Source organism: Cupressus sempervirens, chromosome 10, assembly GCF_028749045.1.
Source record: "Cupressus sempervirens isolate cs-2001-9-10 chromosome 10, ASM2874904v1, whole genome shotgun sequence".
NCBI classification, from domain to species: Eukaryota; Viridiplantae; Streptophyta; class Pinopsida; order Cupressales; family Cupressaceae; genus Cupressus; species Cupressus sempervirens.
In genome coordinates, this window is record NC_143127.1 from 704,666,321 (window position 1) to 704,692,229 (window position 25,909).

Consider the following 25,909-nt stretch of genomic DNA (forward strand, 5'->3'; position numbering starts at 1 on the left):
GACAAGAGGATAAATTTTTAGTTTAGGTCGATGACAAAAAATTTATAATAAGAAACATATTTGTAAAAAGTTTTACAATTTACTATGGAAAGCATAATATTAACTCATGAAAAAAACTGGATTGATAAAATTGTGAACCTCCCATTGAGATAGAACAATACGGCATATTAAACCCTAGGAAGACATAGAATGAAACTAATTTTTCAAAAGAAGATAACTATATGCATTTTTCAAAAAGAAAATGATATCTATTAAAAAAATCTGAGGCAAAATTAATGAGAATTCTCATCAAATCATTCACAAGATGCCCACAAATCTTCCAATTCTTTTGCAAGCGTTCTCTCGCGACCCATAATGATAGTCACATGATCAGCATTATCCAACACTTTCAGCTTAGATTTGCTAACTCTTGACTTTATTGCTAAACTGCAGTCTAGAGGAACCACTTTATCCTGTTTCCCGTGCAAGATCATCACCTTACAATCTGTTTGTCCAACAACTTCTAAATACTCGTCCATTTCATTGGCTGTCCCACATATCACATTGTGAAAGTTATGCCAGGCTGACCAGTGTGTATGGCGAGTGGTGTCTTCTATTCGGTAAAATACGATCCTGGAACAAAAATTTGCAAACAAGCACAAAAATTGAATATATATTACTCTTAAAGATGGATTCAGATTACAGGTTCAACTTCTCATAGTTTATTGCTACAAATCATTAGTCTGTACCTAGAAACTTATGGAACCTTGGAGTAAAAACAGATCTATACTCATTTAATTATTTATCTTGCCATAGCAGAGAAAATCAATGAAAAGTAAATTTAACACAATGGTTGGTGATATCTGTTCATGTAAAAATTGAAGAATCAGTGTCAGAGGCGAAGAAGTCAAATCTGGAGTTTTGGTGGGTTTGAGCTGCTGGAACTAACTCATCTTTGACTACATGCCTTCAGTAGTATCAGATTTGCAGAGGATATTATTGGGAGCGAATATCTTCCTGCAACGTTTTCCATTAGTCTTACAATTGTCTAAAGAAAATATATATAAGTAGGAGATATTTTCCACAGCAAAAAGTGTCTCAAAAAATCACAATAAAGAAAATATCACCAAGAAGTACATGCACTGGATCCAAGAGTATTTATTCGAATTGGAGACTTTGGAAAGAAAAAAGCCTCCGAGTAACCATGATTGTAAGCCCACTTTCCAAAATGACAGGCTTTTTCAAGTCAAAAAGAAGCCTGATTGATGTATATTGCCTCAAGTTACCGATTCAGATGTTGATGCGGATGCGGCTATGAGAATTGGGTGCATGGATGTATGATTTATTTTTCTTTTTCTTTTGGTGTGCGTGTGGGGGGTGAGGTTTGGATGCATTGGGGTGTGTTTATATATATAAGATAGAAATATAATTGATATAGGTATAATAATATACTAATGTACATAAGTTTATAAAAAATAGCAATCAACAAGGCAACTAAACCTTAAGATGACATCCTTAAGGAAGGTTGCAGCTCTCCACAATCTCCCCTATGCAGTATAAAGATGGAGTTTTTGTCATCGACAAAAGGGGAATCACGGAACATGGCGAGTTGGAAAGGAACATCCAATCAGCATTTCCACCACATCATCATCTGGAAACCAGTCACAGTTCTATCATAGAAGGATGGGAATGGCAGTTGTCATTACTGTATACAATTTTCAAATAATGTTAGTCAATACAAAGTCTGAAATAACACCAATGATCGGGAAAGTGAGAAAGAAAGAAAGGATTCACACATATATAAAAACCATCGAACAGAAACATGGGTCAGGAATATCCACTGTGAAGCATCCGCTTCTAAGCACCTCCACCTCCATATCCGGAAGCACCCGCTTCCACATCCCACCTCCAGGCAAGCATATCTGGTATCTTAGATATTGGCCGTGCCTTGATGGTACATGCTTTTAGGAATGGAAAAAATTCCTCATTTGAGTATGGCATGGAAGGTAGTTTGGAACAAATAAAATAAACAAGCTGAAAGTAGACTTATGCTCCACCAAGTATCAAAGACAGGGACAAATAAGGTATAGGAGAACATGTCTTCAGGATGGGTTTTCTTCAAAGCCTGCAGGGAGGTAGATTAGTTGTTGGTGGGGTAGGAGGCTGTCTATATCTCCCCCCATCCACCCATTGGGATCTAATGCACCAGTATCCTTTATACCATGAGTGGATTGGTCATCCCTCATGATAACACTGGTGATCAGGGGCAGGGCTTTGGGGACTAGTAAGCGAGCAAAGCATAGGAACTTTCAAATATTCATACAATAACATTGATAAGACATTCATCATAGACAACATATAACGTCAGAGATTCTGGGTGATTGAATAGGAATTATGATGTTCATATATATGTGCATGAGTTAATAGAGACATCCTGTGTATTCAAGTGAGGGATTTATTATTGAAATTTCCTTGAATCCTTCAGAATTGCAAGTTCTGCTATCAAACTAATTCACGAAGAACGATTAGGTAAAAACTGAGTGAGTATATTCCATTTTGGGCTCAGCTGGAATACTAATAAATGGAACTGTCCTATAAGTTGCTTGTGTACTGCACGGTTGATAATTTTTTGCATTATGAAAGTGGTATTTTCTGCTGACTATGACTAAAACTTATATATACCAATATAATGGCTATAGCACGCAAACTTTGTCTGTATCATTCCTTGCATACTAAACAAGTTGCCCAATGTATGAAACAAGATGATCCTTGCCTGTGATTTCAAATGTGAGTAAGCACAGATTTGCAATAGGGTATAAGTATTATATAGTTTTTGTGGTCATGGGTAATCATTGGTCTATTACTTGGTAAACCTTATAATTCCAATTATTGTTGACTCAAACTAGGTAATATATAGCTTGGTTGCAATAAATTTCAATTTTGATGGCATATATACAGCAGATTAGGGCTTTCGTTGATTAATCTTGGCCCTTGATTTCAAATCACTCTTGGTCATTCATTAAACTTGAGCCCTCTATATAAAGGATTATTTTGTAAAGAGAGTTGTGTAACATCCCGTTTTCCCGGGTCTAAAATAACATCTAACATACTCAAAGAATACAGTTATTACTTCGTTTCATAGGAAGACAATTATATCATTCAGGTTCATGTGAATAAGATTTACCGTTAAAATCAGTTAGACAAAATTTCTTAACTAAAAACTTGAAATAACATCAAATGAAATTACTACAGAAGTTGAAAACCACATACCTTGGAAAATTGAAACTGAAATCAAACTAGGGATGCTTCACTGTATCAATTAGGGCATCATTTACCATCGGTTCATTTAGGGCTTTTGATACTGCTATTACAATTAGGGCTTCCAATACCGCTGATTCAAATAGGGCTTCCGCTACCACGGATTCAAAATTAGGGCTTCCAATACCACGGATTCAAATTAGGTCTTCCGATACCGCTGTATCATGTAGGGTTCCAGCTGTCACTCAATCAATTAGGGCTTCGGATTCCTTTTCTTCCGATTACTTAATTGTGACAGTAACTCAAGATTAGAAAATATGCTTATATTTGTTGTTCATATATATGAAAGTAAAATGACAGTAACAATGAAATAATCCAATTTAATCTTACCTCGTAAATAAATATGATAATACCTGTTTTCGATAAACAATTAAATGCATGGCTTATCTCTGTCTGACGCATGTCCGACATCTTGAGAGAGGTGAAACATTGTCAGGGGCTTAACCACCCAACCTCAAACCACAACATATCCCCACACGATCTCTAACGAGAAAGGCCCTCCCTACCCAAAATCGACAGAGAAACATCTTGCCATCCACTGGGCATCATAGTATATAACACGCCATACGACTTGGCACCAGGATATCACAATAACAGGATTATGCATGAGCTATTAATTAATTCACATCAAATGATAAATATTGAAATGTCATAACTGATACTGGTTCATATTATTGATGATTCCTTTCTCACACCTCATCACCCATCTTCTTGGCTACACAGCCGGGTGAGTCCCAGGTATTCGGAATTCTCAGAGCAAACGGCTCTATCAAGTATTCAAGAAGACGACATACATCCATCATCACACATTCTGTGTTTACATAATTATGTTCTTTTAAGATTCCAGAATTTTGATTGTTTAAGTCTAATATCCAAACGATGTAATGGTTATGGATCTGTACAATGTTTTTCTTGGCTTCAACCTAAGACTCATAATACTTGTTTTTCAGAAGAATACAGATGCATTTTATATTCACAGGTATAGTGTGTCTGACCTAGGTCTATGGCTTAGCAAAGAATAAGAATTGCTTTCTAAATTATTTACTGGTTCTTCTTGAGAGCACTATCCCTTATCTCATAGGCATATGGAAATACTTTGTATAGGCTTGCTCTGATATGACTTCCTTTTAACAAAGATCTGATATAAATTCTATATTCTATTATGGAATCAATATTCTGATATATATAACTGGCTATTCAAAACATAAGCTTATGTGCAGCCATAATAAGGAACAAAAGATACCTCTATAGAATGCATGGAGCGAAACAAGTAATGTAGTGAACCAACATCAAAATACCATAAACTTAGCTCAGTCTATATGAATAACCGGCTAAGGATACCCAAATTGGATTTAGAAAGGAGTTATGTCCTTATTAACATATTTGTTTTAATCTCAGCCTATCATTTTATATTGACTGTCAACAGGCATTATATTCAATGGAAAACGAACTAAGAAATTCAATGATTCTATATTATTTCACTCAATATTGGAGGAATAAACCGACTACAATTGGGTTTGTACTTGGCAAACACAAAGAATAGAATGAGTCATGTGACCTATGATTTCATATGGCTTTCTTGCCCTCAGCTGGAAACGTCTGTTCACTTGCTGATTGATAGTACAGTCGCCGGTAGAACATAAAAGTTGGGAAGTCAAGGTGGGAGAGATACTGAGATATCAGACTGTGAACATCCAAACCCCGGCCAAGAATGATTTTCTGTAGTCAGAGAAAAGGAGGGGAAAGATAGCTGAATGGAAAGAGGAAGAATGATCCTCTAAATCGATTCATGGCTCCATTAAAGGTTAGCCGAGACTCCTCAACTTCCATCAGTTATAAGAAACCCGTTCAAATTCCCAAGATGACCATTCGGATTCCAATTATTGAATCGACTATGAAGAAAGAAAAGAATAAAAGAAAAAATAAGAAGTTGGAAAGTTTTAAGACTATTTGAATGCGAAATATTAAATCGATTAATTATGCCAAGTTTTATCATTTAAAAGCAAAGAATATTAAATTGAAAAGGATAGAGTTGAAAGGTTGTAATTCGAAAATTATAATAATTCTAATATTATTATAATTCGAATATTATTAAAATCTTTTATGTACTTATAAACATCACTTTATTAAATTATTAAATTTTAATGATGCCAAATCATTTTTATATTATATACACGCTTATAGATATTTATTAAAATAATATGATGAAAGATAAATTAAAATCTTTTAAGGTACGTTTTATATTTAAACTCAATTAATTTAATTAAATTATTAAATAACTCATGCAAGTCCCGCAGATGTATTCTATTTCAAATCGCTAGGTCCTTTACCCGTTTCCCCAGTGATGGTGATGCCTTGCCTAATTCTTTTCTAACAATGCTTCCACCCCTTCAACATGTTCCCTGCAAGGAATTTCTATGTAATTAAATTATAAATTATTTAATCATAAATAATCAAAACAGTTAACCTTTCATCTTAATTCCATGAATTCGCGATAAATGATCAACTAACATGTCATCTTCACTTGAAATCATAACGACCAACTATCTTACCATTTCTATCAAATTAAACTGCCAACTGACTTCATGCGAACCTCAACAGCTATATTTCAAGCTAGGTCAAAAATTGAGATGTAACATTATGTTAGAATATATAGTCCACCAATATAACTAAGACGAGGGGGTGAATCAATTATCCAACTATTATCACAATTATCAACCTTAACAAAACTTAACCATATGAGCAATATAATCAGAAACCACAACAAGATACTCATTCACAATAACACCAGATATGTTAGCTAGGGAAACCCTTGATCAGAGGGAAAACTCCAGTGAGGATGGTACCCACAAGATGATGTGCTAATATAAATATTCCTTATTAGAGGATGGACCCTATTAGGAATCTATAACAACGTTGAGTACATATCAATCCCTATTAAGAGACTTTGAATACCTGTTAGGAAATTCCAACCCTGTTAGGAGTTGTAGAGGATAGATGGACCCATTGTCCAAACAGCTTCAGGGGCAAGACCAATGAACCCATTGCCCAAATGATCTTTGTATTATTCCTTGTAGAATAATAGAATTGAATTGTATTGCTTCTTCCTCTTTCTCTGTCCTGTCAATCGGACTTCTACTCTTTTTTGATCTTGTTACTAGACCACAAACCTCGCATCCAATAATCCTTTGGATCGCTTACATTCACCAACACTCTGCTCTTATTTACACTTTGCACTTGATACACTTAACACACACAATCAAGGAAAACATATTTCCTTTATAATGTATCTTCAAAATAATTCCTTGAGTTGGCCTTGAGGCTTTCCCAATTAATTATAATAAGATAATTAATTATTTCGTAATAACAATAGCACTGTCAAGTCACAGTCTATACAATTTCTCACACGTGTGACACTAGGCTTGCGCATTCGCTGACGTCACAGACTGTCTATTGTTACTATCTAACTGCGCATCTCCAAATTATATCTCTGTTAGAAAATATAATGCAATCATCAGAAATTGCTTAACAATTACTCTATCTTTGTACTGCTCTTTGTGAATCACTTATAACTTCCATATGACTTCGACTCGTGTTACACATATTTAAGTCATTAGGACACAGTGTGGAACATGTCCTTACTCACACATCACCATAACATTAAACCTCTTTCCCGACAACCTTGATCTCTGTTTGCTACTCTGTCAGTCTTTACAGACTTACTATTATGTTGACATCAATGACAAACAAAGTCATGAATGCAACATGTCAATACTGCCACATGCTCACCAATGCCTAGGACACTCCCCCAAAGGAATACCATCAGCATTCATGCTAACAATCTCCCCCTTTGGCATTGACAACAGCATAGATGAAAAACATTTAAGTTCCAAGAATACCAAACAATACTTTGTTGCTATTGTTGTTCTCATCTTTTCAAATCCACTTCATCAATCAAATCTGAAATCTTTTAGAACATGACTCTGTTTTGCATCTTCTAGATCGACATCATGAGTTGTTCACCTAAACAACTCCTTAGCTTCTCCCTCATTCAATGGTACTCTTATCTTCCCTTTGACATTAATAACTCTTCATGCTGCATATCTCCCCCATAGAGATATTCCTTCTCTTTTACATGAATCTTTCTAAATCTCCCTAATAACTCTCTCTCCCCCATACATACTTAGGAAATGTTTTTCATGCACTCTTCTCACCCATTGACATCAATGACAAAGGCCTCATTATGTCAATTTACTGCTCTAAGTTTTCAACCAGCTCGAGTGTCCAAAGACACTATTCAATACCAAATACCAAGAGTCCTCGATGACTCTGAACATGACAAATACTCCCCCATACAAGAAGCATCAGTGTTCAGTCCAGTTAAACAATAGTGCTCTGTACCACTAGACTAATGCAATCTCTACATCATTTACTTTGAAGTAGGCAAGGGCATAACCTCAAGCATGCCTCTCAAGTACTCAAATGTATTTTTAAGTAATGGCTTCGTAAAGATATCTGCAATCTGATCTTTAGTACTCACATACTCCAATCTGATCTCCTTTTCTGCTACCTTCTCTCTCAAGACATGATACTTAATAGATATATGCTTAGTCTTAGAATGTAATAGAGGATTCTTAGACATACTTACTATGCTTGTGTTATCACAATATATGATAATAGGCTCTGAAAATTCTTTCCCAATATCTTTCAGCATCTGCTTCATCCACATAACTTGATTACAGTTATTTGTTGTTGCTACATACTTTGCCTCATCTATACTTTGTGAAATACAATCTTGTTTCTTTCTCAGCCAAGAAACCAATCTTTCTCCAACAAAGGATGCTCCACTACTGGTGCTCTTTCTGTCATCCATATTGCCTACCCAATCTACATTTGTATAAGCACATAGAGTGAAATCACTTGATCTATCATATCATATTCTATAATTAGATGTTCCTTTCAAATATCTGAAATCCTCTTTACTGCTGCATAATGATACTCCTTAGGATCAACTTGAAATCTAGCTACAATCCCAACTACATTTTCTATATCTAGTCTAGTGTGAGTCAGATATTGCAAACCTCCAATCATGGATTTGTACTTCTTCTGCTCAATTGTAGGTGTCTCATCTTTGCTAAATAACTTATGACCAGTTATCATTGGTGTACCAACAGGCTTACAACTTTCCAAGCCAAATCTTTTTAACAAGTCCTTCAAATACTTTGTGAAATAAAAATGTCATCACTATTCTGTACAATTTGCAAACCTAGGAAAAAAATTAATTTCTCCTATCATACTCATTTCAAACTCATTCTTCATTTCTTCAGCAAACTTATCACTTGCTTCATCATTACCTCCAAATATTGTCATCAACAAATATTATTATTATCAGCAAATTATTCTCAATTTCTCTTAAACACAAGTTACTATTTGTCGTACCTTTAGCAAATCCAAGCTTTGCCAAATACTTGTCCAACCTTGCATACCAGGTTCTAGGTGCTTTCTTCAAACGATATAGAGATTTCTTCAATCTGCATACCATATATTTTTCTTCTGTCAAAGGGAAACCTTCAAGCTGCTCAATGTATACTTCTTCTTCAAGTTCGTCATTCAGGAAGGGTGACTTAACATCCATCTAATACACTTTGAATTTCTTATTTGTTGCATACGCCAGGAACATTCTCACTACTTCTATTCTGGCTATAGGGGCATATGTTTCCTCATAATCTATTCCTTCTTGTTGTGAATATCCTTTGCACACAAGTTTGACCTTGTTTCTTACAACTTCACCTTGTTCATTCATCTTGTTTCTAAAATCCCATTTGGTTCCAATAACATTCTTGTTTTTAGGTCTTGGAACTAATTCCCATGTTCCATTCTTCACAATCTAATCTAATTCTTCCTTCATTGCTTGAATCCAATGATCATCTTTACATGCTTCATTCGCACTCTTAGGTTCAACTTGAGAAATCAAACATATCTCTTCATTAACTATGTTCTTTGTCATCAGTTCTTTGTCTTTGCTTCCAATTATCTGCTCTGGAGGGTGATTCTTTATTAGATTCCTGTTAGAGGTAAGAGTTGTTAACTCAACTCTTACTTCTTCTCTTGGTTAAGATCTTTCTCCTCTTTGCTCAATAGTTTGCACATCATTCTGCAAATCATTGTTAGTCTCAAGGAAAACTTCTACATTTTGTCTAACAATTTCAATATTATCTTCTTCTTCATCAGAATTGTAATCCATCATCTTTTCCTTTATTCCAAAATTTTCATCAACTTTCACATTTGTGCATTCAACTATTGTCTTGGTTCTACGATTCTATTCCCACTGAGATGTCTTGTGTCTTGCAACCTCTAGACCATGTTTCTATTCCAATCAGCTTACCATCTTTCTCTTTGATAATGCAAGTCTTTTCTATGAATTGCAGTTGATAACCTTTATCCAGCAATTGTCCAACACTCAACAAGTTATGCTTCAATCCATCAACAAAGTAAACATCATCAGTGTTAGTCTTTCCATCAAGAGTAATACATCCCATCCTTGTAATGTGACAGGTTGCTTTGTTACCAACTCTAACAATACCTCCATCATAATTCCTGAATTTAACAAACCTTTTTATATCACCAACCATGTGATGTGAACATCCACTATCAATTATCCAATCAGATTTCTTTTCAACTTGGAAAACTAGAGTTTTTTCCTTTCTAATTTCTTTGTCAAGATCATCTTCTTTAATGGCTAGAGATCCTAGCTCATCATGACTTTCTCTGAACTTTTTCATCAGATTCCTCATCTTCATTTGCATACAAACAATTTCTAAGTCTTATAGGCTTAAACTTCTCCTTATACTTTTTCTTTCTTTTAGGAAATTTAGATGCATAATGATCAAATTCATTACAAGTCCAACAAATAAAGATATTCTTGCAATCTGGTTCTCTCTCTTACAATAAGGGCTATACCTTCTTCAATCTTCTTATCTTCATCAGACTTGGCTCTACTGCTGATAGCAATATCTCCATGTGTGCTCGCACTTCGAGACAAACTTGGTCGAACACTTAAGGCACTGAAAGTTGTTTCAACTCTTGTCAATTCTCCAGACTATCTCGAACCTGCTTATGTTGCTTCCAATCTTCCAAGCAAAGTTTCCTTGGTGAACTTCTCAATACATGGTATCAACAGTTCAATCATCTATACTACTTGCTTGAATGATGGTGTCAAAGTTTTCAATATTTTCCACACAACCTCATCTTCTTCCTTGGTTCCTCCATATGATTTGATTCCTGCAACAATCTCAGATATCCTACCAACGTAGCTTCTTACAGATTCATCTTCCATCATCTTAGCATCTTGAAACAAACATATCCAATTTTGCAGTCTTATCCTTTTAGTAAGTGAAATAGATCTCTCTCTGCTTCACTGCATTGTTCAAGCTTTTCTTCTTCTACAATTGTCTTGCTACTTTTTGTCAATAGCCAATAGCCTAGACCCATACACAGCAAATGAGTCTTCATCTTATCCTTCCAGCTATCATAGTTGACTCCATCAAATTTAGGACTATCCTTTTTTAAGTGACTCGTCATTGATCTCCCAAAGCTGTTAAGCTTTCTCTTCAAGGACCTGATGCTCTAATACCAATTGTTATAATATATAGTCCACCAATATAACTGGGCGGGGGGGGGAGGTGAATCAATTATTCAACTATTATCACAATCATCAACCTTAATAAAACTTAACCATATGAGTAATATAATTAGAAACCAGAACAAGATACTCATGCACAATAACATCAGATATGTTAACTAAGGAAACCCTTGATCAGAGGGAAAACCCTGGTGGGGATGGTACCCACAAGATGATGTACTAATATAAATATTCCTTGTTAAAAGATGGACCTTGTTAGAAGTCTATAACAACATTCAATACATATCGATCCTTATTAGGAGACTTTGAATCCCTATTAGGAGATTCCAACCCTATTAGGAGTTGTAGAAGATAGATGGACCCACTATCCAAATAGCTTCAAGGGCAAGACCACTAAACCCACTGTCCAAATGATTTCTATATTATTATTTGCAAAATAATAAAATTGAACTGTACTGCTTCTTCCTCTTTCTTTGTCCTGTCAACCAGACTTCCGCTCCTTCTAATCTTGTTACCAGATCACAAACCTCGCATCCAATAATCTTGTTAATCGCTTACTCGCATTCACCAACACTCCGCTCTTATTCGCACTTCACACTTGATACACTTAACACTCTCACAATCAAGGAAAACATCTTTCCTTTATACCATATCTTCAGAATAATTCCTCTAGTCGGCCTTGAGGCTTTCCCAGTTAAAATAATAAGATTATTAATTATTCCGTAATAAGAATAGCATTGTCAGCTCACAGTCTATACAACTTCTCATACGTGCGACACTAGGGTTTGCATATTCGCTGAGTCACCATCAGACTGTCTACCGTTACTATCTAACTGCACATCTCCAGATTATATCTCTGTTAGAAAATATAATGCAATCATCAGACTGCTTAACAGTTACTCTATCTCTGTAGTGCTCTCTGTGAATCACTTATAACTTCCACATGACTTCAACTCATGTTACACGCATTTAACCTCGTCACCAGGACATAGTTTGGAACATGTCCTTACCCGCGCATCACCAAAACAAACTTATTTCTGTATAACCTTGATCTCTGCCAGTCTTCACAAACTTACTATTATGTTGACATCAATGACAAATACAATCATGAATGCAAATGTCAATACTACCACATGCTCACCAACGCTTAGGATACTCCCCCAAAGGAATAACATCAACATTCATGCTAACAAGTTATGTTGGAGAATTATTGCCAAAGTATTGTCAAAATTGTTCTCTATTCATCGTTGGTCTTCATGGTGGATATGTACGATCATTTTGGAGTATTGTGTGGTTTTATGCATCTCTCACTTAGATTAGGATTTAATTTCATGTAGTTGAAGTCTTAGCTGAATGGGAATAATTGTGGAAGTTTTCATGCTGACTCGAACAAATCTAGGCCACTAGCCTCTTGCTGATGGTAGGAGTGCCTTGTGTGGTAAGTCAATGATTGAATGCACTTAACTTCAATTGATATTAAATCTTTAGTTTTCATCTATTTGATGGGATTGAAGAAGACATTGACATGAAAACCATTTGAGTGTTCCTTAGAAGCTCGCACTAGGTGGTTGGAGGTTCCAATCAAGCTAAATCTATTAGAGTCCAAGTCATCCATGATTCTTTACATTCACAATTAGGAGTAGACAGTTTAAGTTGATGTGGAAGTTGGGAAAACAAAACTATATTTTTTTATTACACATTATGAAGCTAAATCTTTAGAAATGCAAGCGGTTGACGTACATTCAATGAATAGTGCAAGACCCATATGTGGTTACCAGCAAATCACATTATTTCACTATGTGAGTGTCCACAATTAAAGGAGCCTTGAAGTCATTTCATGATCTTCATGAGAGATGGCCTTATAACAAGAGAGGATTGAGTATTTGATGTTTTACTCTAAAATATTGAGTATTTGATTTTGCATGTTGTAGTGGAACAAAACTTACATCAACAGTTATGTAGCATAATATCTTTACTTGATCTCTTTTGTGTGATAGGCGTTTTTCTTACAGATGATCATTGGCTCCTTTGGTTGTTTCATCAACTCCTACATGGTATTAGAGCACAATCATTGCTCTTACATGATATCAAAGTATCAAATCTCTCAAATTCTTGTTCACATGCTTGAGACATAGTGTTGGAGGAATTTTTTGTGCACTTTGGGCTCAAACAGAGGTCACAATTAAATTCAAAGTGGCCAAAAATGGTGTAGGAGCATGTGCAGGTGCATTTCCAATCAACACCAACCAAAAGAAAAAACTAGATTTTCAATTTTCATGCGTTTGGTGGTCTCAATAGCATCTTTCTCGACTTTGTAAGGTTTTCTTCATGGTTACTAAGGATGAAAGGGAGGTTTTAAAACCCAAATTTGATCATTAGTAGAGTTGCATATGCTCAAAACTATGTATGCAAAATGTCCCTTGGAAGCACAAAATGAATTTCATCGCATAACATTTGTTAGTATTCTCCTAATCTATAGAAATTGGAGTTTTTTTTAAAAATGGATTCACTAAAGGCTTTAGATTCTTTCCTGCAAATGAAAATAGCAAGTGTGAAGCTAAATTCCTCTGCAGATATTCACCTTGCCTAAGTAAAAATGTGAGCTTTGGTATAGAATGCAGTACCCATCAATGTGTCAAACATGCATGCAAAGTGTTGAAGCATAGGTGTGGCATGTTGAATTATTATCACTGCAAATGTACTAACATTGCCATTGTTATAGGTGTGTTTCAAATGCAGATTTGAATCTCATATAAATATGAGACATGTCTCTATGGTTTAATCATCATTAAATTAATAATAATATGTATAACAATATATAATATATATATACATATTAGATGCTATACTATAATATATATATATATATATATATATATATATTATTTAACATGGATAAGTATATATAGAAAATGATGATTTACCAATAACAATAATGTATTTCAGACCGAATCAATCCGACTGAAGCTACAACCTTAACACTCCCTCTTAGCTAGGGAGAATTTGTAGAACACATTATGCTCTCTAGTATATGAAGAGATATCATCTCAGTATGATATTCCTAGAATGAAATTTTAGGATATCAACATAAATCCATCAACTTAGATATTATCTTTCAATATAATCTGAAATATGATTCAACAAGAAATATCAATCATATGATATTCATCATATGTATATTATTTTGGTATGTGCATAGGCATCAAATCCTTGATGCCTACCAAAAGAATATGTTATATCCTAGAAAGATATGAGTTATCTGATTTTCAGCACTCTAGGACTACAACTTAATAAGAAATCACAATGTCATGGTCTCTATCATGACAAGTATCATGATCTCCAACACTCTGGGACAACAACTTAATGAAGTCTAATCATGATGCGTTCGTTATTATGACTTCTAGCACTCTGGGACAACAACTTAATGAAGTTTGTCATATAACAGATCTACCATTTATAAGATCGTCACCTTACAATGGTTACCTTCTATTATATATGTCAATGAAAGATCGTTAGCTTTCATTACATATCATATGCGAAATAGTAACCACCATGAACCAAGTTAGAGGGTGGCACAAGGGCTATCACCTCAATTCTCTCTCATAGAGAAGAATGCATTATAAGGAATTTCACTTTGAACTTTTCCCTTATGGAGAAGAGATCACACTTCAAATTTATCCCTTTGAACGACAATCCTGGGAAGTCAAGTCCTCTAATAACTTAGAGCTCTCTTCGCCTAAGGATGCCTGTCGAACTCCCTTTGAATCTAATATCAATCTTCTTGACTTTCTAGTGATAAGTCATTACTTCCTCATTATGTACACAAAGTAGGCCCATCAAAATCATGCAGTCACACACATGTATCTCTAGACTCCCTCTAAGTATCAATCTTCCAAGCTCTTTATCTAGTCTGATCATCAAATGACTAATGAATTCTACATCACAGTTTCTTTCAAGCTACTGTCATAAGATTGAGCCTACACAATATTTTGGTAGTATGTGTAAAGTACCAACCTTCATTTCCTGCAAGAACATCCTCAGACATAAAGAAAAAATATCAAGGTAGATAAATCTTCTAGCATGTATAGAATTACAAATATGAGAGAGACTACAATGAGTAGATAAATGTAACACTCAAAGATAAGAATACTTATCTGGACATGAATGAAACATCTCCCCTTTAAAGATGGTTCAAGTGGGAGTGGAACATTGTTTATCATTTCCCCCCACAATGTGAACTTCCCACTTTATTATCAAATAATTTTGCATCATATTCAAGTATGAAAAACGTCTTAGTTATTTTGTCAATGCCAGAAGATCACTTTGTTGGTTCTGAAAACTGCAGATTGGAAATCCAAGAGCCTGCCACTTCTCCGATAGGATTCCACAATCAATTTTGGCCAACAAAAGAGAATCACCTTGATTCCCCTACACTTCAAGCTCTGCTACACCTAGGTGGGTAAACCTTCTCCTCGAACCTGATCACTTGGTTCAGAGCTTTTTTTAAGCGAATTTAAGCTTTGAAGAGTTCTTCGGTTAGCAAAGTCCTTAAACGCATTTAAAAAGAAACTGAATGTTGAGTGTTCAAAATGGTTGGATGTTTTGTATAATGTTTGTCAATAATGAATTTGATGCTTGTAGGAACAAAGATATAGATTTTCTGAATTCAATAATAAAAAGGCTAGTGCTCTGCTTATCCGGGCAATAGAGTCAACTTCAATGAGGATTTTCACATACAACTTTATAAAACTCTACGCACTTATATTGTCAACAATTAAATAATCAAGATGCAACAAATCAAATATATATGCAATCTTAAATTAGTCCAGATTGAATTCTAACTCCTCTGATAGGGAGACAAATTGGACACAGATACGGAAAGAATTGTATATTTCACTATATCTGTGATGATCATATTCAAGATGCTAACTGATTGTGTCCACTTATCTAATATTTAAATTGTATACAAAATTTGAAAAATGATTATAAATGACGAATCATCTACAGTTTAATTCTCCATACCTTTAATAATAAGCAAGCAACTTTTTATTTTATTATTTAAATAAAATAATTGAATTTACATTATAAAGTCATATCTAAGCTTCTTATCCCTTCGTACAAATTTCCTTCTAAAAATGCTTCTTCGAATGTCTTTTATTACAAAATAATCGATGTCCCTCAAATGAATGAATGAAAGATTTTTAATGACGTTCACGAGGCCATAAGCCTAAGGGACCCACAGAGAAGTCCTAGTCAATTGGATGCGATTTCTCCAACCTCTCTTTTGTTGTTAATCTGCATAAGTAAAATGGCCCCATTAAGGAGTCTTGGTCCTTCGAAAAGGTCTTTTGTGTTGTTCACTTTTAACATTTTTTTGTGTTGGCTACGAATGTCTTCGTACATCGTACAATCCTTCAGATAGTGCTACTCTGTTTCCACCACACCCTCATTGCAAAATCTACAAATTTTGTCCTCCCACTCTTCCTTAGGGACCTTCCATCTACCAGTTTCACATCTCAAACAGTGGGAACCAGATCTCAATTGAGCGATTAGGATTTTTGCCTTTCCTTTGATCTCGGCTCCTAAATATTCTTTGTCGTCATGTTCGCATGTGAGATTATATTCTTTGACATAATAGGCTTTTTTTCTACCTAGCTGGTTTGCCCACGTGACAAATCTGACTTTTCCTGCCACCCACTTTTTTATTTCAGAATTGTTTTCCGGGCATTCTTGGTAGTCAATGTTCCACTTATTGAACTATTTATAATTTTGTTTCTTCCATGTCTTCTTCCGACAAACTAGTTCTTCATCAACCACTCTACTAGGCCAACAATGTGCATCCATTTTACTCACCTTCTTTGGATAGCTCAACAATCTAACAATTGTCAAGGCCTCCACCGGGAACATGCCCGCCTCTGCTAAAATGATCTCATATGGGACTATGGATTTGATTCTGAGATTAGTTGTAATGAAGTGTTTTTGAATACTTTCAATTTGTCACCATTTATGGTTTGATACGCTACTCCCCCATACCTCGCTACCATGTAAAATAACTGGTATCACCAACAACCCAAAAAGGGTTTTCTTAGTCTTCCAATCCCATAACTGTATTGTCTTGCACCTGTTTTGAAGAAGATAAGATGCCTTCCATCCCCCTTGTATCATTTTTGATCTGCATGTTTCCCAACTAAGCCGGTAATGAAAATCTATCCCCAAATACTTGTATTCTTCTACAAATTCTAGCACTTTTTCATTAAAGTGCATTGTTGTTTTCTCATCCTCAAGGAGAAAACCGTGATCTTGGTCTTAGAAGTGTTGACCTCCATCCCTACCTCCGTGCAAAAGGTTTCTAAGTTTTTCAAATGTTCTCTCAGCTCTTGTGTTGTTTTAGCAATGAGAATGAGGTCATCGACATATAAAAGCAATCTGATCACATAATCAGCCAGCTGAATTCCCTCTCCATTGGCTTTGTTTAGCCACTCCTCTAACTTGTCAATATAGAGGCCAAACAAAGTAGGCGATAACGGGCATCCCTGTTTGACCCTTATGTCACTGCCAAAGCATTCTGACATGCCCACTTTGGTTCTAATTTTTGTTTTAACTTGTTCGTAAAGTTTATAAACAGCAGCTCTATACTCTGTTGGGACCTCTAATTCTTCCATCCTATTCCATAACTTATCCCTAGGGACAATGTCGAAAGCTTTCTTAAAGTCAACAAAGCAGCAAAAAGCCTCGTCCCCCTGTTTATCCCACATTTTTCTATGAGGAACCTTAGAGTAATGCAGTGATCAATGGTGGAATGTTTTGGTTTGAAACCCACCTGTCCTATAGCTCTTTTCCCTTCTTTTTCTGCCCATCCACTGATTCTCTACTCTACCACAGTCTCGTAGATTTTGCTTAATAGTGGGTTTACCATGATGGTGCTGTAGTTGGAAGGGTTGTTGACATCCCCGCTCTTATGGAGAGGAATTACTACACTGGTGGCCCATTCCGTGGGAAAGCAGTCTTGCGTGACCATGTTAAAAAATGTTCCTAATGTGTGGAGTCAACAAATCTGTCCCCCACTTCAGAAATTCAGCCTTCAGCCCATCAATATCTTGAGCTTTTCCACTTGCTAATCTCCTTATCCCTAGAATAATGTCTTCATCAAAAAAAAGTTCATCCGAATTGGTGGTTGTGGGAAGTGAAACATCATCCTCTAGTCTCTCATAAAGAGTCTTTGCATACTCTAGCCATTGAGAATCCGTAATTTTATTTTCAACCTGTTTCCTAACTTGCTGTAACTTCCTCCAAAAATCTTTAAGATTGTGCTTTCCTAACATGATTAGCTCTTTCCTTCAATTAGTCACATATTCTTCTTTTTTGGATTTGATTAGCCGCTTGTACTCTCTTGTGATTGTTTTGTTTTCCTTTCTCCCTTTAAATTTCCTTTTTGCGGCCTTGCATTCTTCGTCATACCATGGATTAGTCGGAAAGGTGTTTGAGATGCTCTTCTTTATCCTTGTTCTCTTGCAACCTTTTAGTGCTTCCTTCATTAGTGGGATTAGAAAATTGCTGCTGATGTGACTTTTCTTATCACTGTTTTCCTTGATATTCGTGATGTTATGATGCATTTGGAGTTGTTGTTCAAGAGCGGAGCAAAATATCTTTTTATTATCGTTGTTTATAAGAATCTTGCCCTCTTTATGTCCTTTTGTGCTTTCATCTAGAACCTAATCACTTTTCAGTCTTTTGACCTTCATATTGTATTTAATACAGAGAGGCATATGGTCTGAATTTAGTTCTATGGGACATTGTTTAATTCCGAAATCAACTACTTTGGTGATGATTGATTGTGAACATATTAGATAGTCTACCACACTTTGTCCGTTATGCGTTTTGCAAATAAATTTCTTTGATTTAGGCCACATCTTCATACCATTACACACAACTAGTCCGTGGAGGCTGCATAGCCCTAAGAGTTCAGCACCAAAGTGACACACACCACCTTTTTCATCTTGTGAAGTTTGTTTGCTGATATTGTTATCATCTTCTTTTAGCCACAAGGGATTACTGTCCTCTGTTAGATCGTTGCCCAACAGAATAGCCTGGCTACTCGCTGTCCTAGCATTAAAATCTCCTAGAAGGATTGTGTTACCAGTTTGATTAAAGAAAAGCACATCTTTCTTTAAAGCTGCAAATGGATCTTCATTGTCGAGATGTCTCTTTTTGTAGAATTTAGAGCTTTTTGGTGCAAAATAGCACACTACTAGCCATGTGATCTCCTCACCATCCTCAATCTTCAGCCATATAAATTGTTTATTTGGGTCCTCTTTCTCTAATTTTATGATTTTGTTCCACGTATCTTTTATCAAGATAGTAATCCCTCCATGACCTTTACTTGTCTTTGTTTCTTCATTCCACACAGAGATTTTATCGTACCCTTCGAAATCTGAAATCCTACTTCTCTCATGTTTGTGTCTTTCTAGGAGACAAATAATGTCTTGTCCCTCGGCTATGGGCTCCAACCTCGGTCCTCTTCTCCATGGATATCCTCTACAATTCCAACTTACCGTGCTTAGATACTCTCGTGGGGCCCTAAGTTCCTATTTTTGATTCACTAATTTGTCGGCAATATGTGCTCTACCGTTTTTCATCCAAGCCCATTTGCCAGCAGCCCTTGCTGATTTTACTTTCTCCCACTCCTTCCTCCTTTCCTCTTGCTAGTTAATGGTTAAATCCTCGTCTAAGAATATCTGGGTGTCTTTGAGTAACCCCCTGTTCTTCAAGATTGCACTCTTATCTTCTATTTGCTGAAAGTAACTCTCACATGTCTATTTTTCCCCATTCCCATACTTCTTCAAATTTTGTTTGCTTGCCAGATTTTACCTGTCCATTTTAGTTTGTCACTAAGGAAGTCGTGTCAAAATCTTTGTTTTCTCTCATTCCCCATAGTCTTTTAAGCCTTTGATAATGATGTTTACAGCCCTTTCTTGTATTTCCTTCTCCTCTCTGATTTGTCTCTTGACTTGTTTTTTAATGACTTCCTTCTATTCCATGGATGGTTCATTGACCACTTGTGCCCATGATTTTGCTTCTTTTATTTGCACTTTTAATTCATTTTCTCTTAGCACTATGCCTGCTAATGTTGCTTGAACTTCCTCCATTTTTGTTGTGGTATTTGATTTAGTTATTTTTTCCAAGTTATTTTCTATTGTCACTTTCCCTTCATTCAAAGTCTGTTTGATAGATATTATTTCTTGCTGCCCTCTCTCGATGTCGTCTTGAAGATTTAAGACCTGTTTTTTCAACCATTTATTTTCTCTTTCAAGTTCCCAACTGGATATTGTGACCTCCTGTAACTTTTCTCTATCCTGTTGTCCTTTCTCTTCCAAGTCCTCTACCCTTCTTTTCATGTCCATAAGGTCATTACATATGTTTCCGAAGACCAAAGTAGAGAAGAGGAGGGGGGTTGTAAGGTTCTTGTAGAAAACTCCCTTTGCAAGTTCCTTTGTTTGTTCCATCTTTTATTATAGGAATCCCTGTCACAGTTTCCTGAGATTCCTCTTGTATTGGTGAAACATCTTTTGCTTGTTCCTTTGTGTCGGTTATTAGGAGGTTTTTAGCTGTCCTTAGTAAAATCATGATAAGTTTCCTCTTCTACAGTTTTATTTTCTTCTTTTGGATTTGTCTCCTTTAAGTATCCCTAGGTATTGTTTTTCATTGACGAAAATGAATTTGGTGTTTACATCGTGATGCTCTTCCTACTGCTTTTTTGGCAAGAGGTATTGACGACCTACAAGAGCCCTTGGTTTTGACTGCATTTGAGGATTGCAAAGCAACCACTGTGCCGTCCTGAGAGTGTTCAAATACTGGTTTAGGTTCCCATACTGTTGCCTGTCCTGATCCTGAATATTCGGTATAGGGCCTCCTATTCTTAACCTCGCAATATTCTGCATTGTTAACCCAGATGTAGAATCTCTTTGTGTTTGTGTTCGTTGTGTGTTTATGTGTGGTGCTTGTTTTGTCATGAGAGAAAGGATGAATGCAGTTTTCGGGTTCCAACCCGTTCATAAAAAAATACAATAGAAAAGAAAATAAAGCATAGTTTGCCGAGTCTAACCTCTAATCTCGGTGTTTGATAAAATAATAATAAGATTTTGTTTCTCCTACTCTGTCATCTACTGCTCCCTATGGACTTGACCTGTCTCCTTTCCTATGCTCAGCCTCTATGTGGTCCCAGTCTGTTGTCTTTTCTGCCCTGTTTGTTGTTGCAAATCCAGGCTCTGCCCTTGTCTTGATAAACTCGTCACTCTTCAAATCTCGTGCAAATCCTGTGGCTGGTTGTATCCTCTGCAAATCTCATCACTGGAATCAGGTCGTGCATTCAGCAGTCATAACAAACCCTCTGCAAATCCCGTCGCTAGTATCCCCTGTCGCTGGATTATTCTCGTCCTGATGCATCCCTTTCCTCTTGGTCATTAGGCTTTCTCTTGTGTGGACATTTTCAAAGAACCTTGACATCCTCTATTTATACCTTATTCATGACTTAGAAGTGAGTCAACGAAACATTATATCCTTTTAAATCGTAACTCTTCATCTGTTACTTTAATATTATTATTTTTAATATAACACCGCTTGTTCAAAATTTAGAGGTTATCCCGTCAGCTCTTCCTTAAATAATTACACTTTTAATTATAATCACATCTTTTAATTTTCAATATTGTTACAGCTTTCAGGATGACCTTATTCGATGATATGAAATATAAACATTCTCAAGCTAACATAAATTTATTTTTTATTCATGCCTTCATATGAGCTTTGCCTGAACGAACGTTGATCACCACAATCCATTATAATCTTTGAGTGTCCTACCGGTGATGGTATGGCATTTTGGTTCATATCAATTAATCACTGGGATCAATCGCCCAACCTTCCTCATCCTGTTTAATACTCGGTGTCTGACCATCAACACTGGTTCTCTTATCATTAAGGCCTCGTTTGGTTAAAAGAAGATGAGGGGCAGAAAAGGGATATGAGGGCAAAAGTCTGGTTTTAGAGCTAAAACCAGGCATTTGGTTCATCAAACTTAGAACCCGATTTTCACTTTCATCTTCCATTTTTTTACCAAATTTGGAAGATGCATCTTCCAACAAAATAGGTGGAATTCCAAATTATAACCTGAATTTGGGTTTTTATGAACGCGTTTTAATAAAACCATCGAGTCTGCCAAAATCATGGTAAGATTTTTGGAAGATGAAAAAGGCATTTGGGAATAGGGTTTCTCGAGCAATATTGTTCTTTGCATTGTTCTCTGGCGATGGCTGAATAGGGTTTCTTTGCATCAATGACGTCTGTGCATTTGGAATAGGGTTTCTTTGCATCAACAACAGTTGTACATTTGGTAATAGGGTTCTTCTGCATCTCTATTTCTCTCTGCTTTGGACGACAACGACAGCTTTGAACGATAGCTTTGGACTCATCTCCACACGCACGATTCTCTTCTCCCACCAATTTTTGCATTTTGGGTTTTTTGTTGTGTTTGGACAAAATATTATGACGTTCCACTCTACCTGGACAAAATATTCTCTTTAAACTTCCCATTATTGTCTAAAAGTTTGAAAAAATACAGCATTGGAGAATTTATATATACCTTCACATGCTTGATAACATTCATAAATTAGAAGACAAGTGCTAAAAAGGGGACAGTTTGGAGTTCAGAAAAAAATACAATGAATTGGTGGATTTCACACACCTACTTGGGTGTTATTAATTAACTATTCGTACCTTAAGTTCCTTGTTTTACCTGATATAATCCAAAAACCTTTTTTATTCAATCTAAGGCTAACAATACATCTAGTTCCACAAAAACATAGATTAAACTGAAATTTTCTTTACATTCAAGACATAGATCAGTTCAAAATGATATTCCCTGTAGGACTTCAAACTTGATCCCAATATCAAATTACGGACCCTATACTAGTTTATGAGGTTGTAAACTATGTATAGATCAAGTATGTATAGATCAATGCCAATCTTGGCTCCGATCGATACATAATTCATCTACACATAGTTTATGAGATCATAAACTATGTATGGACCAACTACATATAGATCAATGGAAATCATAGCTTTTATCTATACATAGTTGACCTATACATTGTTTATCATGGATCTGTTTTTATCTGCTTAGCAAAACAGTCAATATGTGCTCAGTAATGAGATCAATGCCAATCATGCCAATGAAATGAGCCACTAAACTATGTATACATCAACTATACATAGTTTATGAGGTCATAAACTATGCATAGATCAAGTATGTATATATCAATGCCAATCTTGGCTCTAATCTATGCATAGTTCATCTACACATAGTTTATGAGGTAGTAAACTATATATAGATCAATGTAGAGAGAAAGCCTATTCCCAAATGCCAACAATGCTCCTTTTCATCTTCTAAAAGATGAACCTCAATTTTGATGGACCCGATGGTTTATTAAAATGCATTCATAAAAACCCAAATTCAGATATAATTTGTACATGTGTGTGTACATACATACATGTGTGTTTGTACAATTTATACATGTGTGTGTGTACATACATACATACATACATGTGCATGTGTACATATATACACATATCTTTGTATGCATATACATGTGTGTCTGTGTTCATAAATACATGTCTGTGTGTGCATATAGACAAATGGAATCAATATTATGCATTCATTGCTACAGACAGATTACATGGAGTAGAATGACACGTTATTGTTGCATTGTTCATTATGGGCTTATGATCCTCATCAGTTGGTACTCCTTGTTGTATTTGAATAAATAATTGACTTCTTAATGCAATGAGCCTAGCAAATAATCATGTTGTATCTCAATAGGTGATAGTTGATATCTCGTAACTAATAGTGTATAATTTGTCCACATCTTACACTACTGATGGATCTTATGGACAGTATAGAGGTTCAAGGGCGCATAGTTAGGTACACCACATACACCCGTATTCTCACAATTCTTTTCTCTTTCGTAGTCATAGCCAAAGTACTGGTAGCCCGAGAAGGCAGTCAAATGGGTAAACGAATAAGAAAAGGAAATTCTTTTTGTAGAGATATTATTCCAATGAGGTGGATTGTCATGATCAAATTCAAATGAGTAGGGCAGTCGTCTTTCATCTAGCTTGTATTCTCACGCTAAAAGGAAGCTTGAGAGATACGATCCACTTGAAGTTAGAGGAAACTACTGATGTTCCTCCACACCCTTGGGCACAATCTGAGGAACCGCAAGATTGCCCATAACTTTGGGCACTCAGGAGAGACAGTCAGTCAGTACTTCCAAAAGGTGTTGACGGCTGGCTTAGCCCTTCACAAGGATTACTTCATACCACCTAGTCCAAGCACTCCTCCCGAACTTAGTGGGAAGGACTGTTTTGACCCGTTCTTCAAGGTAAATAGTGCATTGTTACAAGTTTATTGTCTGGATTGTTATCCTTATCTTATTATTGCTTGCGCATACATTTGATCAGTGTATCATATCCCATAGGATTGCGTTGGAGTTATCGATGGAACCCATATTCCAGTCACTATTGATGTTGACATACAAGGTAAATATCGTGATAGAAAAGGGAACTTGTCGCAAAATGTTCTGGGTGTCTACTCCTTTGATTGTAAGTTTCAGTACTGTCTTGTTGGTTGGGAAGATCTGTTGCGGATAGTCGTGTTCTAGCTTCAGCTCTATCTAGAGCAGATCCACTTGTAGTTCACCCTGGTAAGCCAAATCACATTTTAATATACTCAAGGGTATGCTAAATGTTTCAAGTATTGACGATATACTTTCTTTATGCAGGAAAATATTTTCTAATGGATGTTCGATATCCAAATGCACCTGGATTTCTTGCTCTTTATCGATGTACATGCTACCACTTGAAAGAGTGGTCAAGAGAAAACCCAATAAACTGTACACATGAGTTGTTCAACCACCGACACTCCTCTCTTAGAAATGCAGTAGAACGTACGTTTGGTATTCTGAAGCAGTGTTTTCCAATCCTGAGACATGCAATGTCTTATGGTATCATGACACAATCCTATATTGTTTTAACATGCTGTATACTTCACAATTTCATTATGATGGAGGATAGCCTTCCATCGGAAGTAGCTATTGAAGAGGAAGATGATTGTGATGGGATAGAGGTACCAGTGTTTGAGACATATGGGTTGTCTCAAGAGGATAGAAATGAGTGGGCACAATTTCAAGAAGATATAGCAAATAGGATGTGGGAAGATTACAGATCCCAAGAATAATTGAACTTTTATGGGACAATGTGTTTTATTTGATTAAAGTGATGTATGCATTTATAGTGATGGATGATTTCCTTTTTCTGATGTTAGTCCTTGCTACATTCCAATTAAATTTAAAGAGCATTAACTTTCAATTTCAATAATATTATTAGTTTAAATTGTAATATGTTTATACCTATTGAATATGTTAGCCTCGTTGCATTAGGATGTATTAAAAATTGAAATTTAAACTTTATCATCTTCAATTTTAAATGAAATACAGCAAGGAGTACCAAATGATGAAGATTATAAATCCACTATTAACAAGAGAACAACGAATTCATTGAAAATCTTATTTTTCTAATGTTAGTTCTTGTTGCATTCCATTTAAATTTAAAGAGCATTAACTTTCAATTTCAATCATATGATTAGTTTAAATTGTAATATGTTTAAAGCAATGACAACAATATATACCTTGTGAACAGAAATTGTGGAGCATGGCATATACTGAGCTCATGATGAGCATGAACGAACCCGTTAGTGTGAGCCAAATGGATTCTCCCATTACTTTGAGCGAGATGGATGGACCCCTCAATGCGAGCCACATATCTTCTTCTTCTTCAAAGAAATAATGTGGAAAAAACAGATGGTACGCAAGTTTATAGACTTGCTCCTCAAACAAGTTCATCTCAGATGAAAAGGTGAAGGTG

General features: G+C 35.8%; 1 protein-coding gene across 2 annotated transcripts in view; it reads right to left on the reverse strand.

Annotated features, from left to right (window-relative positions):
- Positions 1-226: 226 nt before the first annotated feature.
- The window catches only part of LOC149535768 (putative lysophospholipase BODYGUARD 1), an 86,456-nt gene continuing 60,773 nt past the window's right edge, over positions 227-25,909 (reverse strand). For both annotated transcript variants that reach the window (XM_089807579.1, XM_089807578.1), the window contains exon 4: positions 227-612. In XM_089807579.1, the coding sequence (XP_089663705.1) occupies positions 553-612 (60 nt within the window). In that variant the 3' untranslated portion in view covers positions 227-552. The remainder of the gene's footprint in view (positions 613-25,909) is intronic.